The sequence below is a fragment of the Crassostrea angulata genome, chromosome 6 (genome assembly GCF_025612915.1).
Source record: "Crassostrea angulata isolate pt1a10 chromosome 6, ASM2561291v2, whole genome shotgun sequence".
Lineage (NCBI taxonomy): Eukaryota > Metazoa > Mollusca > Bivalvia > Ostreida > Ostreidae > Magallana > Magallana angulata.
This window is the reverse complement of record NC_069116.1, coordinates 44875408-44893969: the sequence shown is the minus strand read 5'-3', so window position 1 is coordinate 44893969 and position 18562 is coordinate 44875408. Positions and strand designations below refer to the sequence as shown.

Below are 18562 nucleotides of genomic sequence, written 5' to 3'. Positions count from 1 at the left end.
TCAAAAATGCTAATTAAAAACGGTTGACTTATTCCGGAATACGATATTTATTTCCATTTATAATCATCAAAAATATTGATTGGACATGTGTTTATGTTACTTTACCCTCTAAAATATTTAACAAAAAAGAAAAGTTTTTAAAACATCAATTTTAAAAATATTTTGCTTTTGTAATCCGGAATTTACCCTTCAATATATTTTCTTTTTATACAGAACTGACAGCGTCTAGTCTTCAAAACGCTTAAAAACTGTGCTTGATTTCTTGATTTACTTGTTGAATGTTGTAGACGAGCATTGAAAGCAACCACAATGTCGCTTAGTGGCATGCGAGCGCGTATGCTTCAGAGAAAAAAGGAGAGAGAAGGTTTAGAAGCAGAAATATCAAAATCAGTTTCTAAATCACAACCGTCTGTCTCTGGTATGTTGTGAAAATATGCACACCTTTCTTTTATGAAATACTTTCTGGTTGTCACTAATAAATCAATCTTATCGTGTATTAACAGTACAATATTGTATACTATGCATGAACCCGAATGCATTGTAAGGGTAATTGCATGAAAATAATGTGATGACATATAATTTTGAATTATATATTCTACTGTCAATAGTTAACATTTAATATAAATAGGCTAAACACTGTACCAATTTTTGCTTCCACCACTTTATTTTGATAATCATAAATACGTTTGTACCCAAACTAAGATCGACTAAAATGAAAAAAGTCCAGATTATCTATTTTAAAGTTGAAACACTCCCTCCACCGCTTCATAAACAAACCAAAAATAAAAAGTCTTCGGAGATTCATCTTCGCTAGCCAAGGGTTTATGCTCCTATACTACTACAATCCACACTGCTTCTCTACTACTTGTAGTGGAGCAGAGTTGATCGTTAACCCTTGGCTAGCAAAGATATTTGAGATTTTGCATTGCAAATTCTAGATAGAATGTTCTATCGTTAAAATGACAGATGTCCTACGGACCCGTTTAATGATAGAATTCGTCCAATATACTCGCTTTGTAGCAAATAAAAAAATTACATCGCACTGTATCTCGCCTAAATTTTCATATGATTGGTCTCAAATGCCTTCAATGTTTCTCTTTTATAATCCCTTATTAACACATTAACTGTATTTGCAAAGAAATCATTGCCACTTTTAACATCATGTTTCAAAATTCGCTGTTTATGGTCGCCATGTTAATGAAAAAAATCCGAGACATTCCGAGTGCGATTTCAGACAAAATGGCAGGCAAATTCAAACGTGTATTTTAACAAAATGTCTCGGTAAGACACATTACATGAATATTTTGTGGACTTAACTACATATGCATGTTCAAAAAGGTTTGTAATGTATAAAAAAGTGTTTTTCCCCTGCAGATTATTTTTAACAGACTTAAAATCGACGCAAAGCTGATCTGCAGCTGCTACATTGCAAGTTTATGGGACAAATTCTTACTGTGACCTGAGTGTAGCCTGGTCACGGTAAGATTATTCTTTCTATGCAAATTCATGAAAGTATACCCAGATGATAATGTTGAAAAATTGTGCGAGGTACATTTGTGTTCCAAGTGCTTTTGAGAAAGGAAGTAAACATTTTCCATTGTAAGTTTCTGTTTTTGTTCCTGTGAATTTTTCCCAGTGAACATTAATAATGTGTCAATGATGATATCTAGGATATTTTCCCTTTTGTCAATATCAGTTGTACTTTTTTCACAGGTATATGTAATTTTATTTTAAAAACGTCCAAATGTGATGGAAACAATAACTTAGAACAGACTATAGATAATAGATTGATTGATCCTGCAGTTAATAACATGAGTACGGTATCTTACAATCAGATAATATCTGAAGCACTCAATTTTAAAATTATCTTGTTAAATGTTAGTGGAAAATATATTTTGAGTATTTAACAGATGATTTCATTTTGATAAGTGTCTTTTGTCCTTTTGTTTGTTATTTTATCAATGATGTTATTTTGTTAAGATGGTCCAAAAACTGATAGTAAGCCAGAAACAACCACAGCCAGTACATGTTCTGCTCCCACACCAAAGGTAGCAACAGTCTCGGTCACACCAGACATAGTGAAAGACAGCCAGGAACCGGTCAAAGTAGACCCAGAGGTTGAAAAGAAGGTTCTGATGGTACTATGTGATATTAATCTTGACATCCCCTGTAATGCAGCTGTCATTGCAGACCATACCACAAAGGCTCTGGGAAGAGGCATCACTTTGGCTTCCATTGAGATCTTACTACAGAACTTTGCTTCTCAGCAGCTAATAAGGTTTGGATGAATATAACTATTACAATGTATTATAGATGATGAATTAAAGATTACTTGCATATCAAAGTATGTGTTTACATTTGTGAATTATATAAAAATATATATGCAAACATTGACATTTGCTTACAAAATTAATGGGTAAGAATTTATTTATTTCATTTCTTAGCTAGAGTAACAATTTGATAAATACATTGTGATTAACAAATGTAAGTCTTTATAGCAGAAAAACCTTCTCCTAGTATTCACAAAGTCAGTATTTGTTTTATGCAGCATTATCACTGAAGAGAATCCTTCCTCTGGAAAAAGTAAATATGTTGTACAAGATTTAGATCTGACAAAGGTAAGATTAAAAATATTACATATAAATAATATGCAATAACTTTCTAATAAATTAAGGGTTTACTCTAAATCTTTATCTGTATTATGACTGTAAAAGTGTCCTTATAGCTGGTGGTTAAGTACGCGTTTTTTATGGTCAAACAATACGCTGCGGCGTGGTTGGTAAATACCAGGATGAATGATTTACCATTCTAAATTTTTTATTATTTTACTATATGCATGGGGGTATTATGCAGTTGTAAGCTTACTGCATAACTTGTGTAAATTTCCCCCACCTGTAAATAACTACTTTTACAGCATACTACATGTACATGTACACATGAAGTAGTGTAACTGACTATCTATGTAATAAGCCCACTTGACAATAGGACCAATAGATTTAACAATAAATGAGAAGCACACAATTTTGTGTATACATTTTGTCAAATATTACAATATGTAATGTATTTTGATATAATCGCTTTTTATTGCCTTGATGTATTTGTAGCTTTTTGCTGTGATTAAAGACCCAAAATCAAAGAAAAGAAAAAGAGAAGAGTAAGTGACTGAGAAATCACCTCGAATATTATTTATCTTTTTAGTGATACATGTATGTACACCAAAATACAAGCTGCAGATTTGTAGCTCTTTGGGATAGATGACCAGAGAGCTACAGTGCCACCCATTATTATAGTGATATTTTGGGATTGCAGCTTAAATATATGGAGAAATAAATCAAGAAACAGGACACTTTTTTAAAATGAATATACACACTTTTCAATGGGTGGCACAGTAGCTCTAAGACCAGTGAGCTACAGATCTGCATCTAGTATTAACTTTCAGACTCTTCTCAGCAATGTCATGCTGCCACAGGGCTGCTTTTGAAGATATGCCAAAAGAATTATATAGAATATTTTATAATGCATTCCAAACTGATTTAACTATATGTAGGTCAAACTTTGAGTACATACATTGTATTTATTTGTAAATGCAAATTTTACCACATCTGAAACTTTTTCACTGTATTATTGGTTGATGGGTTGTTTTTTTAAAAACAGAGAGGAAGATTCAGAGAATGAACCACCGCACAAGCAGTCCAAACAACAGGGTGCCGAGGGAGGGATTGATGACATTGAGGTACAATATAACAATGCTACATGTAGCTCTTTTAAAGTCTCCAAAACAAATTTCTTTAGACATTTTGATTTTCTAGGTATAGTTTCTCAAAAATGGCTGTTTAAAATAATACATGTACAAAACTCCGGGAGGTGAAGGAACCCTATTTCTTTTGTGCAACTTTGTATTTTTGGGGGTGACCATGTTTTTTGGTATTTTATTTTTGGTTAGGGATGTGGGATCTAAAATTCAATACTGAAACAAATTTTAAATTATATTGTACTGGTAAGTGGTTTTAGTTTAAAAATTTTCAAAAATATTGACTTGGGATCTTTATAAGCAATGTATATCCAACCACAGGCAAAATTTGATGTGTTACCTTGAACCTTGTCCCGGCATTCTTGTTCTTTATGTCACGATGCATTGTGAATATCAGTTGCTATGTAGGTCATGCAGAGTTTGACATTAAGTTTTTTAATTACTAGACCAGTTGGGCTACCTCAGCAATTTTTCACTAACCCTGACTCTTTTACTACAAGCCCTGACCAATTTTGACAAAAATAAATCAAAAGACATGACAAACATAAAATATTAAATACCTGTTTCTGTTTAATTGTACATATGTAATGGCAAAACAATAATGATAATATACACAGATTTAACCTTTAATGATTTAAATTAGATTAGAAGCAAGTCATTATGATTAAAAAATAAAACAAATTCTAAAAATTAAAAAAAAAATATCAAGTTTATTAAATTTAAATTATTTCACGTATTCATACTTTTTATAGATCAAATGTTTTGTAATTGTGTCAACTAAAATGACAAATAAAATCACTGCAGTTTTTGTTTTGTAGTGTATTTTGGAGGCATTAGCCCAACCCAACCATTATGTTGAGGATTTTTATTTTTTTTAAAATATATTATAACTGTAAACAAAGGGTTTATGATTATTTTAGCATAAATTTGGCAGTGTTATTAGCTAATTACAAGTTGTCAACAAATTCACGTATCGTTTTGTACAGCATGTGGTTGCATCACCTGTATTTATAACCCCTAAAGATAAGACAGACTCGATTAATTAATCACAAGAGGCATAAACTGAGGTTGTGAAGACGTCTTTAGAATTAAATAATTATCATTTTATTGCCCTTGGGGTTAATTTACACTATTTACACTATTATAAACTCCGTGTACAGGGCGATTTAACTTTTGGTTTAGAGGAAATTCCGACGAAGTTTCCTATCAAAAAGTGAGTATTTCCCCCACTTCATCCTCTAGGTTAGTCATTGGGTTGTACTTAAATTACGGTTTGTAGAATTTATGCCTGTTATGAAAAAGTGTTCTTCTAATCATATGAATATTACAGAAAAATTATGTGCACACTTTTTTTTCACACGACCAGTCGGGCTAGTACATAGACATTTTACCCGACTGGACCTATCGTTCACTAGACAAAGTCGGTCAGACATGCTTTAGTGTCAAACCCTGTCATGAACCCTTGGAATTACCGTATTTTCGGATGATTAGACAACATGCCCTCACCTCAGGGACCAGAATTAATCAACAATGTTAAGATTCCCATCCATAAACTGTATACATATCTTTGTTCGAGTGTCATGGCCCATCAAATGATGCAAAGGTCATGGGAACTTGGGGTCATCAGATCCCCACCCCTTGGGAACCAGAAATAATTAAATATTTTGAAAGGAATTGAGATCCCTACCCCATAACAATGATAACCATATACAATATACCGGGGTATTCTTGTTGTGAAATGTAGGTATTTTGTCATTCCTCCTCATAAGCTTATATACAGTACCATAACTCATACACTGGTCATTTGAACAAAATCTTTATGTACATAATTTCTATGAAAAGCAGTGTAACTATGAAAATCATTAAACCGGTACTTGATTGTGAATGTATATAAATATTGACAGAGTTTACTCTCCATGCAATCAGCCAAGGAAAGAGTCAGCAAACAAGTCAATGAAGAAATTCAGCAGCTACTTACACACCCTACTGCAAAGGTACATGTGCACCGTAAATTAACTCTTTCCAAACATGTAACTTCCTTTTGTACAAATCCTTGTTACTAACAAACTTGGTTTTGACAAAATTTTGGAATGTCTAGCTACTGAATGAATATTAGTCTAAAATGACTATTAATAATTTGCATTCTTCTCCTTATATTAAGAACTGCGAACGCTAACGCCCGTTTCCGGCCTACATTTTACATCCTGATATTTCGAAATTTCTGTTAGATATTCAAAAACGAAGTTTTCTACTAGAAAGTATAATCAAATCCTAATCAATTTATATCAAAATAAAATTTGTAATCAAATTAAACAAAAGTTTTGCTAGCGCTGGGTCTTAAGAAAATTTCATTGAAATTGTTCTCTATGAGTGAGGAAAATACTATTTAGCGGCCCATATGTGCATAAAAATTTAATAACCACATGTTTACGTTGGATATTAAAGTAGATTTTCATTTAATTTATATTTGTTAATTATATGTTGAAATGTTTTTGTTTTGGTCTGTGGACATATGTCCCCCCCCCCCCCCCCCCCCCCCCCCCCCCCCCCCCCCCCCCCCCCCCCCCGGTGAAACAACAAACCCTTTGGTACAAATATGCTAAAAAACAATATATAAAACCCCCCCTCAAAAGGAATTTTTGTTTCAGTGGTGGGGGGGGGGGGGAGATGTTTTATGAAAAAAAATCTCTTTTCCGTTAGTTTCTATTATGAAAATATACATTAATGTTTACATTATGATTAAAAATAAATTTGATTAGACAATTATCAAAAAATGACTTTTAGTTAGGCGGCTAGACAATGCTATCGTTCGCAGTCCTTTGATTTCTGTGTTTATATATTACCATGATTGTACAAAGTTCATGTGTATTTGATTAGTCTTAACATTTCAAATTTTTTCTTTGAAGGAACAAATTTTGGTATCAAGATTCAAATCTCAAGGAGGTGAGTTATTTTTGTCCCAAAAATTGTTCAGGTCCTTTGTTATCATTCACATGCAGATATGCCATGTATGCACAAGAAAATATTTATTACAAACATTGTACAGTAAAACACGCTTATAACGAAGTGCCAAGGACAGGCAATGTTATAAGCGTAATTCATAATGTCCGTGAAGTTTACAACATCTAATAAAGTAACGGGGAATACAAATTACTTCGCTGTAAGCCTCAATCCATTATAAGCATGTTCGCTATAACTGTGTTTACTGTACTTATTTTGACATTTATCATACATGTACATGTATGCTGTTTTGAATTTGTTGTAGGTGTTGCATTGCAAGAGTTCTGCCAGTATGGAACCAAAGAAGAGTGTCAGAAATTAAATGAATCTAAAGAGAAATGTGAACGACTTCATTTTAGAAAAATCATCCATAAACACACCGATGGTAGGATTGTATGATTGTACTTCTTTTAACAATGCCATTGTTTTTGTGCAGTACTGTATGAATTTTTAAATAGTAAATACAGTTATCATATTATCTGAATTCTGGCTTGTAGAATCCCTTGGAGACTGTTCATTTCTTAATACATGTTTTCACATGGATACATGCAAGGTTTGTTTCATATCAGTCCAAAAATCTTTAAATGAATTTTTGTAATCTTTAAACATGAATAGAATTTCGAGTTACTGGTGTGTATTTATGGTTCTTTAATTGAATTCTTTATAATTGTTTTACCTTGCAGCTGTTGATTAATAAAGTTGTATATGTACTATAATGGTTATTTCAGTACGTTCACTATGAAATTGACTACCCAGCCAAAAATGAAACAGCGGGTATGAAGAAAGAAGCCTTGCTGGCAAAGTCTGCTCTGGATAAAAGCAATGAGGGAGAAGTCCACATGTTTCCTCCCCAGGTAACTCATATTCTTTGTTTGACAACAAAGAAGGCTGGATGTGGTAGCCATGTTGAATATATATTAATTTCCTTAATATGGAGAGATCTGAATAAATTTATAAATCAAAGTACTGACGGGAGTTGATTTTATCGATTGTTATATATCTTAAAATCAACAATATGTTATTTTGCAAGGCAAGTAAATTCCTATAAGTATGTGAATTACGCACGTTTTTATAATATGAATCCTACAGGAATTTCGTGAAAATCCAATATCAATCATGTTGTGCAATATTCAAAGAATTATTCCATCAAACTACGTATTAGTAATCGAAATACTTATGAGAAATTGTATGGATCCAAACAAAATTGAACTCTACTCTCGCTCAACCAGACTCTCAACTGTATCCGTTAATATCCGACAAGCAAGAGAGACTCTATGCTTGTCGGAGATTTACGGAGACAGCCGAGCGTCTGGTTGAACGAGACTATATTGAACTCTGGCGTAGGAATACATAAAATGTACGACTTCAAAAAATATCTAAATTGTTTGTACCATTTAAAATCTGACTATTTACAAGGTATCTATAAATGAGTTCCCTTGAAGAACAATGTTTAAGAACTCATTACATCAAATTTATTGATTAGAACTAAATGTTGTCAGCGGTGTTCATTTGTGCTTAGGTCCAAACACTGTTTCACTTTCGGTTTGCCTGAGTAACTGCATAGGAGAGTTGATTAAAATCAACTCCCAAAAACTAATGAGATTTTAAAGTTGAAATACATTTGTTTGGAGTACTTTTTTTCTTTTATGATACATTGTAATAGTTTTATGGCTTAAGAAATTCTTGTCTAAAATTGTACGGTAGATCTTATGGTACCGTAATTTGTTGACTATCTAGTCTTGGTTAATGAGTTGTGGGAAATGTGTCATTGTAATAAAATGGCTTTGTATAATATAATGTAATTGTTGCAATCTGTAAATTAATAATGGGTGTGTTAAAGCATAAATGTAATGGTCAACAAGTTGAATATAAGAATTTTTCTTCTGTGTATCAAAAGAAAAAGATGCAGTAAATCCAGAAATACATATGAGAAATTGTTTTGACTGTCAGAGTCTTGTCCAATCAGATTGTGGTAGGCAGAGTTAAGAAATTATCAGTGTTTCTATTTTGATATTGTAGTGGGTACAATGTGACCTAAGAAACTTTGACATGTCGACCCTGGGGAAGTGTGCAGTAGTCATGGCAGACCCTCCGTGGGATATCCACATGGAACTTCCCTACGGAACCATGCAAGACGATGAAATGAGAAAACTAGATGTTCCAGTCCTTCAAGACGATGGATTTATATTCCTCTGGGTTACAGGAAGGTTTGTTAACGTTATTGCGTAAACAATATTACATAGGTATTATTATTATTAAAACGGATTTGGTGTGCTTTTTCCGATAGCGTCACATTCAATTCTGTCAGCAATTCTGTGAAATCCACAGGCTCTGGAATTGGGTAAGCGTCCATAGATAACTCGATCCGCCTAAGAAAACGAGCTGACCAATCATAAAGTTTTACTATCAGCGTTGTGTATTGTTTATGCTTGACGTAACTGACAGAGTTGATTGTGACGCTATCAAAAAAAGCACACCAAATCCGTTCTGATAATAAATATCTCATGAAATATAAATACCAGTCAAATGCTGGTATCTGTTTGTTCTGAAATTTGTTCAATGTATAGTGTGAACGACTACCATTTAGTACAGTTCTGAAATTTGTTCAATGTATAGTGTGAACGACTACCATTTAGTACAGTTCTGAAACTTGTTCAATGTATAGTGTGAACGACTACCATTTAGTACAGTTCTGAAATTTGTTCAATGTATAGTGTGAACGACTACCATTTAGTACAGTTCTGAAATTTGTTCAATGTATAGTGTGAACGACTACCATTTAGTACAGTTCTGAAATTTGTTTTCAAGCAAAACATCATTATCTTATTAATTGTAAGCCTTATATTTCTGTGTTCCAGAGCCATGGAACTGGGCAGAGAATGTCTTGATCTGTGGGGGTAAGTTAAATTGTGATTGTTTTCTTTTTAAAGTACTGGTAGTTAAATGAATAGTACAAATCATGTACATTGAGTACATGTACATTTAATCAAACTTTAATGGCCCTATTTGTTTGACAACAGCATTGGAATTATCAAAATTTTTAAAACCCATGTACATTATACAATACTTGTAAAACTCTTCTAATTAAGGTCTTCCGTTTCCAACGGAAGACCTTATTGTTTTTCTTAGGTTTCTTTTTCCCTATTATTATTATTTTTTTTTTTTTTCTTACCGATTTTGTGCACGCGATTTCTCGGAAACGGCTCAACTTTTCAAATTTTCAGTTCTGATAGGTATTGATCTGAACCTTGTTGGAAATTTTTTTTGTTTATGACGTCACTTCCTGTCTTGAGATATCATGGATTTATCGGTTTTTATAGGGGTATTTTGTCACGAGAACTCCTCTTTTACAATTTAAGATATGATGTTGAACTTTTCAGGGCTGATAGACGAAAGACTGAAATAGTGTCTAATGGTCATTAATCATCTTTATCTCAAAGAGCGCCTTAGCTCGCCCGAGCTTGAAAATTAGGATAAATAAGGCGTCGTGATTTTTCTTGGTTTTCTTTGAATATCTCTTTTCATGAAAACATTTTGTTAAATCATGTAGAACAAAATAACTTAATTAAATCAAGAGCTTTCATTTGAGATCATGAAAAAGGGGCTGGCCCTTCAAATAAGGGGCTGAGGGGGCTCTAAAGTATTTTAATAATAACTTTTTACCGTGAAATATTTTGTGATGCGTTATATAAGCAATTATGTTTATTCTTAGGTTATTTACCTATACATGGCAATCATTTACTTCTATGTTACGTAATTAGGGATTTTAAGGGGCCAGAAGTCCAAAACTTTGATGCTCAATATCTCAAAATGAAGAAACATTTTGATAAGCAATATTTAACAAAAGATGCTCAAAATATAGAGCTTAACAACCTGAAACCATAATTTCCTTGTTATGCGGTCCCTAAAAGGAGTTACAGGGTCGGCCCCTAAAACGACCCTCTCAAGATATCTCGAGAACGGTACATAATTTGTAAACACTTCTTGAACAAAATGTGTTTGAATTGACAAAAGCTTTCATTTGAAATCAAGAAAAAGGGGCTGGCCCTTCAAATTAGGGGCTGAGGGAGCTCTGAAGTCTTTTAATGATAACATTTTACCGTGAAATATTTTGTGATGCGTTATAGAAGCAATTATGTTCATTCTAAGGTTATTTACCTATACATGGCAATCATTTACTCCTATGTTACGTAATTAGTAATTTTTAAGGGGCCAGAAGTCCAAAACTTTAATGCATAATATCTCAAAATGAAGAAACATTTGGATAAGCAATATTTAACAAAAGATGCTCAAAATATAGAGCTTAACAATAATCAACTATAATTTCTTTGTTATGCGGTCCCTAAAAGGAGATACAGGGTTGGCCCCTAACACGACCCTCTCAAGATATCTCGAGAACGGTACAAAATTTGTAATTACTTGTTGAACAAAAAGTGTTAGAATTGACAATAGCTTTCATTTGAAATCATGAAAAAGGTGCTGGCCCTTCTAATAAGGGGCTGAGGGAGCTCTGAAGTCTATTAATGATAACTTTTTACTGTTAAATATTTGGTGATACGTTATAGAAGTAATTATGTTTATTCTAATGTTATGTACCTGTACATGGCAATCATTTACACTTATGTTACGTAATTGGTGATTTTAAGGGACCAGAGGTCTAAAGCGTTGATGTTTAATATCTCAAAATAGAGGAAAACTTTGGAAAGCAATATTTAACAAAAGATGCTCAAAATATTGAGCTTAACAATGTACAACCATATATATTGTTTTTATCTGGACCCTAAAAGGAGTTTTAGGACCGGATATCAAAACGATTTTTCCCAGATATCTCAAAAACGGTAACCAATTTCTAAATACTTATTAGTGGTACACAAAAATACCTTTTGACTAAAATGAATGAAAAGGAGCTGATCCCTCAAATAAGGGACACCAAAGGGATAGATAGTCTTTCACCCATTACTCATAGATCCCGCCTCCTTTTCCGATTACGTTTCGTTGATGAAGGTCAAGAGTAAGGTCATTGCATATTCTAAAAATCGGACGGAAGACCTCCTCGTTGCTCGCAACGAGATCGTGTCTAGTTCATTGATTTATGATTTGTTTTTCAGGAAATAAAAAATAAGCTTACAGGTTATAAGATATATGCACTAAAACATTGATTTTATAAATTTATCAACAGATACAAGCGTATTGATGAGCTGATTTGGGTGAAGACCAATCAACTGCAGAGAATCATCCGAACGGGGCGAACCGGGCACTGGCTAAACCACGGCAAAGAGCACTGTCTGGTCTGTTCTTATGTCACATACGACTCTTTGAAATGAATGCTTGTTGTATTCCATGCAGTGATTCCTTGTTGATTCAGATTTTTTTGGATTCAGATGTACTGTGTATGCATTGAATCTCAAAGTGTTAAATGAGCATAATGTAAAAGAAAATTGAGGTCTTCATGCACGGTCACTTAGCAAGTAATTCTTCCATGTTCCTGGTGTTTATTTTTCTTTTAATGTATTTAAACACTATAAAAGTAGAGTTTTGTTAATGGTACTGTACATGATATATGAACATATGTACTACAATGAAAATGTTTCACTGAAAGATTTCCTATTGATTTAAAGGAAAAACAACTTTAATCAACCTGTAAAGCACTTCCCATGACCTCTTCTCAGGCATGTTTTACTATTTTGTTTAGGTTGGTGTAAAAGGGAATCCCAAGGGAGCCAATAGGGGTCTAGACTGTGATGTGTTGGTGGCTGAGGTAAAATACTTCAGTACATTATCTTAACATAAAGAATGTTTTTTCTGAGCAATCAATCATCATAATGGTTAGGCCTATAAAAAAAAATTGTGTGTTAAGGGTAACACTGATGAAAAAATTAGGTTAGGTAGGTAGGGATTTTTTTTTTTATTTTATCATATTTTTTTCTGCATGAATCCTAAGAATGTTTGTTTGTGTCACATTTAAAAAATGATTTTTTATAGAAATAATGTAAAATTCACAATCAGATAAAAATTGACATTTAAAAATGGTAGGATAGGGGCATTTTTGTAGGTTAGGTCGGATTACCCTAAACACACAACTTTTTTTTTTAGGCCTTATATATATATGTACATGTACATATCCAAAATCCATGGATTTTGGAAATGAGATTTTTCCACACTATAACATAGGGGTATTGGTTTTGCAGGTGAGAGCAACCAGCCACAAACCAGATGAGGTGTATGGTATCATAGAAAGGCTTTCCCCAGGGACTAGGAAGGTGGAGCTGTTTGGGCGTCCCCATAATGTTCAACCCAATTGGTGAGCAATCTTATTGGATCTGATTTAACTTAGAATACTTTAAATTCCTAATTTAATAAGAAGAATCATTAATATCTGCATATGATCACCAGAAGCTCCCATGGTGGATTTAAATCTTGGTATTATTTTTCTGACAGTTGTAGACTATTGTACGTGTATATAAAATATATTGAAACTTTGTTGTTTGTGATTTTGCATGCATGTATATTATCTTGATATGGATACAAAACAGCGGTATCGCAGAACTAAGTACACATGTAAAATAATGAATCTCATTATTTTTATATATGTTGAACCATTTAATTATGGTTCTTCTTTCCACCATACACAAAGATAAGTTTCAGTGGTATTAATGATTTTCCAAAAGAAATCAAAGTTTTGGGTCTTATGATAAATAATGCACATTACCAGTATTAATTGGAAAATATTTCAACTGAAAGACATTTTGGAAGAAATAAAAGGGAAGCTTTTTTTTTCAAGTGTACTGCTTTTGTCCAGTAAAAATCACTAATGGCATCATAGTACGGTAAAATTCGGTTATAGCGAAGTCCTAGGAACTAATGGATTTACTTATATCCGTAATTCGTTATATCCATATAACAAATTCCTAATAATAATTATTTCGAATTCCCTATATACATTTTTTCTTTCACCAGACTATAATTTTTTGCTAATTGAGGCATAAAATAAAAATAATTTGATACCTTTAATAGGCGGATTGTGAATTGAAAAATTAATATGAAAATAAATTCATTCAAACTTTTATGTTAAATGGCAGTGCAAACTTTTTAAATTTTAAAGAAATTCGTTATATAAGTATTGAATTTCGTTATTATTCTACTCAATGGGACTCAAAATCAGTTCGCTATATCCGTAATTCGTTATATCCGAATTAGTTTTACCCATAAAATTTTGCAAAGATTTGAAAAGAATTTTATTGGGGACTTAAATAAACTTCGCCTTATCCGAGAATTCGCTATATCCATGTTCATACTAAACAAGTTTTACTGTACCTAAATTCCTTGTAAAACAAACACATTTAATAGGATCTTTGCACTGTGACTGTAATGATGTTGGAATAAATTTCCACAACCAAGAAAAAACACAAAAAGGAAACTGTTTACAAGATATAGCTCACTTAATTGTTGTCATATCATAAGTAATTTTTTGACCATTTGAAAACTGGCAGACCAGACGCTATACCCCATTTAGCAATCTATTGAAATTAAGCTATTGAAAACATCAAATATTGATATATTTGAGAAAATGTATCAAAATTCTGATGATGTAATTTTATAAAGTTTACAGATGTGTATCTTTTTTAACAATCTGGTTTTTATCCAAATACTGGATGAAGCAGTAGAGATATCTCTACAGCAGTCCACAAAAATCTCACTTAATTCTTTACCTTTGGCTCTCTTTCATTTTACCTTACAATTAATGCATTTGACTTCTTTGCTTTCTTTTGCTTTTACTGGTGGTTTCAAATCCATAATTTCAAGCCACATTGATAATGGTTTTCCATTTTACCTACATTAACACATTGCATTCCTGTTACAGGATTACTCTTGGTAACCAGCTAGAAGGAGTGAGATTGAAAGACCCAGACATTGTGAGCAGATTCAAAGAAAAATATCCAGATAGTAATTGCTTGGAACCCCCTAAGCCAAAGACCTGAGACTACCCCAGAAGAAGTTGAAGGCTCAAATTTCATGTACATGTACCTGACTCCATAGATAAATAATGGTGTCCAGGCTATTCTACACCTTCCACAAACACATACATTTGTATGTACTTGTGTGTATTTGAGTGGGGGAAGCAGACAACTAATTGTTATGTTGTTTTGTTATGAATCTTTCTGTTTGTTGTACATTTCTTGGTGTGCAATAAATATACATTTTGTGTGTTGCAGGGAAGACATAATGTGTTTCTCTTTCTGTCCTTAATAATATTCACTAAGGTTGCTTATCATAGGTAGCTAATGCATTTTCAATTGAATTTTGTTGGCCCTTCTACACCTTCAAAGGTGACACAGTGTCAGAGGATAACTAAGAGATACTCTGTTTAATTAACACAGTTGTTTGAAAATTGTTTTGAATTTACCCAATCTTAAATATGCCCACTTACAAGGAGGATGAAAGGGGCAAAAATAAAATGGGTGAATACTTCCCTGTATACAGTAGCAAGTTAAGAAATAGGATGTTATTAATGATAATACAGGTCCAGTACATGTAGGGATTTTTAAGGGTGCTAAACACAGCTTATATGTATGATGTAATTGAATGAGGGATAAGTAAAACTGACCCATTTAGTATGAAAGAAGGATGTGAAAATTTCAACATAGATATCTTAGGCCACACCAATATAATTTTTTGTTTGTCGGACATCCAGTGAAAAAAGGTTTATCGAGGCCGGGTCTAATTTGTTCTGCCCTAGATTTTTAACATGAATTTCTACTGATATAATTATTATTTTAAGATAAAAAAAAATAAGACATTTACCACACCGTTTGTTTAGGAGGGCATCTCAAAGTTTGTTCATTTTTAACATAGGACCCTATGGGATTTTGCTTGAAATGTATAAATTTTGCACATTTTTTACATTTTTTTAAAACTTCTGCACTAGGGATTTCTTTTTCTGTTCTACATATTAAAGTTATTGCTAAAAGGTATCAAATAGTCAAATAAAAAAAGCCTTTTACCTCCTGGTTTGTTCCAGGGGTCTTATCAAAGTTGTTTTTTGTATGCCCAATTTCCCAGATTTGTCAGATAATGGCTATTTTTTATTTGACAAAGGCGGAAATGGTGATCTTTATAGTATTATTAAAACATTCAGACGTATTTAAGTAAAAAAATAAATATATAACATCACATATTAAGGGTCATTAATATAAAATACATGGTTACTGTCTTGAAATATATGAATTAAACTATAAGCTATATTCAGGCGGGTTAAGAAAACGTGATAAAGGGCTAGGCTTGCTGAACCCTCTTCACATTTTCGACCTGAGCCCAAATATAGCTTATACTTCGAGACAGTTATGTTTATTCCACAATATAACATTAATTTTACCCATCAAACGAGCTATTTTTAACAAATTTTGCTGAATATCTGCAGTTGAAACTATCATGCCATGGCGTCAACCAAGCAAAAAGATGACGTCACAATACAAATGAAACACTGCGCGAAAGCGTGCGTACTCGTTCTGTACTCGGCCTCGTTAAGCGAGCGAGCGATTGTAAAGTTAAAAAAAAATTTATTTCTAGGCGATCGTTTTAGGTGGTACATAAATAAATTTGTGTGGACAGTTATATTTTCCCTACTTAATAAAACAGAATTACCTGGATGCGGGAAATTAAATAATAATATTATTGTATAGTTTTATTTAAATACAAGCGTGCTTGGTTCGACAAACAAGAAATTTTATTGGTGTGGCCTTAATATCAATGGAAAGTCACAAGAAGAGCTGTCACTAATGTGACAGCAAACCAGGTTTTCTTTTGGTTGAACAGTAACCATAATCCATTCATCAACCCTGAATTAATGAACACTACATATCCAGAGAAATGGGGTTAAATAACCAAGTTCAACAGCTGGTATTTTTTTTCATAAATAACCTGAAATTAAAATCATAGCAATATGCACACCTCTTATATATGTACAATTGATCTGCAAAAGAACAACTTTCTATCTTGAAAACTGTAGAGGGAGTTATCCGTACAAGGAATATATTTCAGCCTTCTTGGAAAACGTAATTTAAAGTCGGAGAGGACTATAATATTTCAGCTACAATACATTGATAATGTTAGTGATATTGTCCATGGGCCTCTTTAAATTTTTTAATCCCCAAAAAAATTCGAGTACCAAAATGATGCATTAATTTTATTTTTTCATGTAGTTTTTTGTTTAGTTATTATTTTTTAAATGTAAAATGCAATAAGCATTACTATTACACACTTCTTAAACATTGCGCAAGTTTCGGGTAATTATACTTGGTTCTTAAATTCCACGTCTCACAAACTCTTGTTATAGATGAGATACGATTCGACCGAGGTGTGCCGAGTGCTTATACAATAAGAAAGTAAGGTGAAAAGGAAAATGGAAACACCGTGAAGGTTGTCTGAAATGTCTGTCATGTAGCTTAATTGTCGTTTTTCGTTATTTTCAAGTATGATTTCAAACTGTGTTAGGACGAAACTTGTGCATTCCCGAGTAAGTCCGAGTTTTACTTGTCTGATACATACCTCAACGATCTGCATGAAAGATCACTACAAGACATTGCAAGTGGAGTCAGATGCATCTTCGACAGAAATAAAGGAAGCATACTTGAATTTATCAAAATTATACCATCCAGATGTGAACCCGGATGAAAATGCGAAAAGAATGTTTCAGGAATTAACAGAAGCATACGAAGTGCTTGGAAATGAGAAAGGAAGGCACGCTTATGACAATAAATTTATCACGAGATTTAAGGAAATTCGACACAAGAGTGCCAAAACCAGCAAGAAAGACCCTGATCGCCGTAGCAAGAAAGACCCTGATCGCCGTAGCTATAAAGAAATTCATGAAAAAATCAAAAAAGTATATCAGAAAGATGAAGAACTGTTCAAGGAATGGGTACGTAAAGATGAAGAAAATATTAGGAGGTTTTTTGAAGAACACATGTATGGGGAACGTAAAGATGAAATAAGAGAAAGGGAGAGGATAGCTAAGGACAGACACAAGAAGAACGAAGATTTATATAAGGCTATGAATGAAAGAGACCAGGGGAAAATGGAAAAAATGGAAATAAGATTAATGAAACAATTTGCAAAAGTGCTTGCAATAGGACTCGTAGGAGCGTTTCTTCTTGAAAAACTTTCAGAGTCATAAATGTTGAAAACAGTTTCATTTTTTTTAATGGAGTATATTTGTTTTAGATTATTAAAATGGAAGCTTTGATCTCTAGTTTTATTTAAACACACCTACTGTTTTTCATGTTTGTCTATTTTGTTTGACGCTTTGTAATATTTTTAGCTACTTGTAACTACCAAACCAAATTTTACTCATTCCTTGTTAAAGGCCAAGATCTAGTAAATGAAAGGTGCCTACAGGTTTATGAAATTCAAGATATAAATTCTTTCAATGATGCTTCAAAAGAATAGCTTTGTTTGATAAAGTGTACCGGGGCTTAAATTTTTGTTGAACACAATGGAAAATCATGTTTTGAACTGTCATTTTCTACAAAATATGAAGTAAATCAGTAACAAATCTCAGAGTTTTGTCCACATTTAACTTCTGAAATATATCTAGAATGCCTACAGTCTCTCCAAAAATGGCATCAAACAAGCTCCTGTCCTCCTCTTTGAAATGATATGTCAAATTGAATCTAGGTATCAGGATTACTTTTCCTTGATCTGATTTAGAATGTAAGAAACAGTTTTATTTTCTGTATAATTCCTTTCAAGGGGAAAATTATGGGAAAATTTTCATGACATCAATTATGACACCATAATGGCTCTAGCATCAAA

General features: G+C 32.9%; 2 protein-coding genes across 2 annotated transcripts; both read left to right on the top strand.

Moving 5' to 3' along the window:
* Window positions 1-216: 216 nt before the first annotated feature.
* Window positions 217-14968, top strand: LOC128187336 (N6-adenosine-methyltransferase subunit METTL3-like). Its single transcript, XM_052857746.1, has 16 exons — window positions 217-418; window positions 1981-2278; window positions 2549-2618; window positions 3105-3154; window positions 3655-3733; window positions 5656-5745; window positions 6658-6694; window positions 7017-7136; window positions 7249-7304; window positions 7480-7605; window positions 8771-8958; window positions 9610-9648; window positions 11931-12039; window positions 12444-12509; window positions 12940-13052; window positions 14613-14968. The coding sequence occupies exons 1-16, from the start codon at window positions 310-312 to the stop codon at window positions 14728-14730; spliced, it is 1668 nt and encodes a 555-aa protein (XP_052713706.1). The 5' UTR covers window positions 217-309; the 3' UTR covers window positions 14731-14968.
* A 2101-nt stretch (window positions 14969-17069) lies between these two features.
* Window positions 17070-17993, top strand: LOC128187337 (dnaJ homolog subfamily C member 17-like). Its single transcript, XM_052857747.1, has one exon. It carries the CDS (start codon window positions 17223-17225, stop codon window positions 17922-17924), a length of 702 nt encoding a protein of 233 aa, XP_052713707.1. The 5' UTR covers window positions 17070-17222; the 3' UTR covers window positions 17925-17993.
* The last annotated feature ends 569 nt before the right edge of the window (window positions 17994-18562 follow it).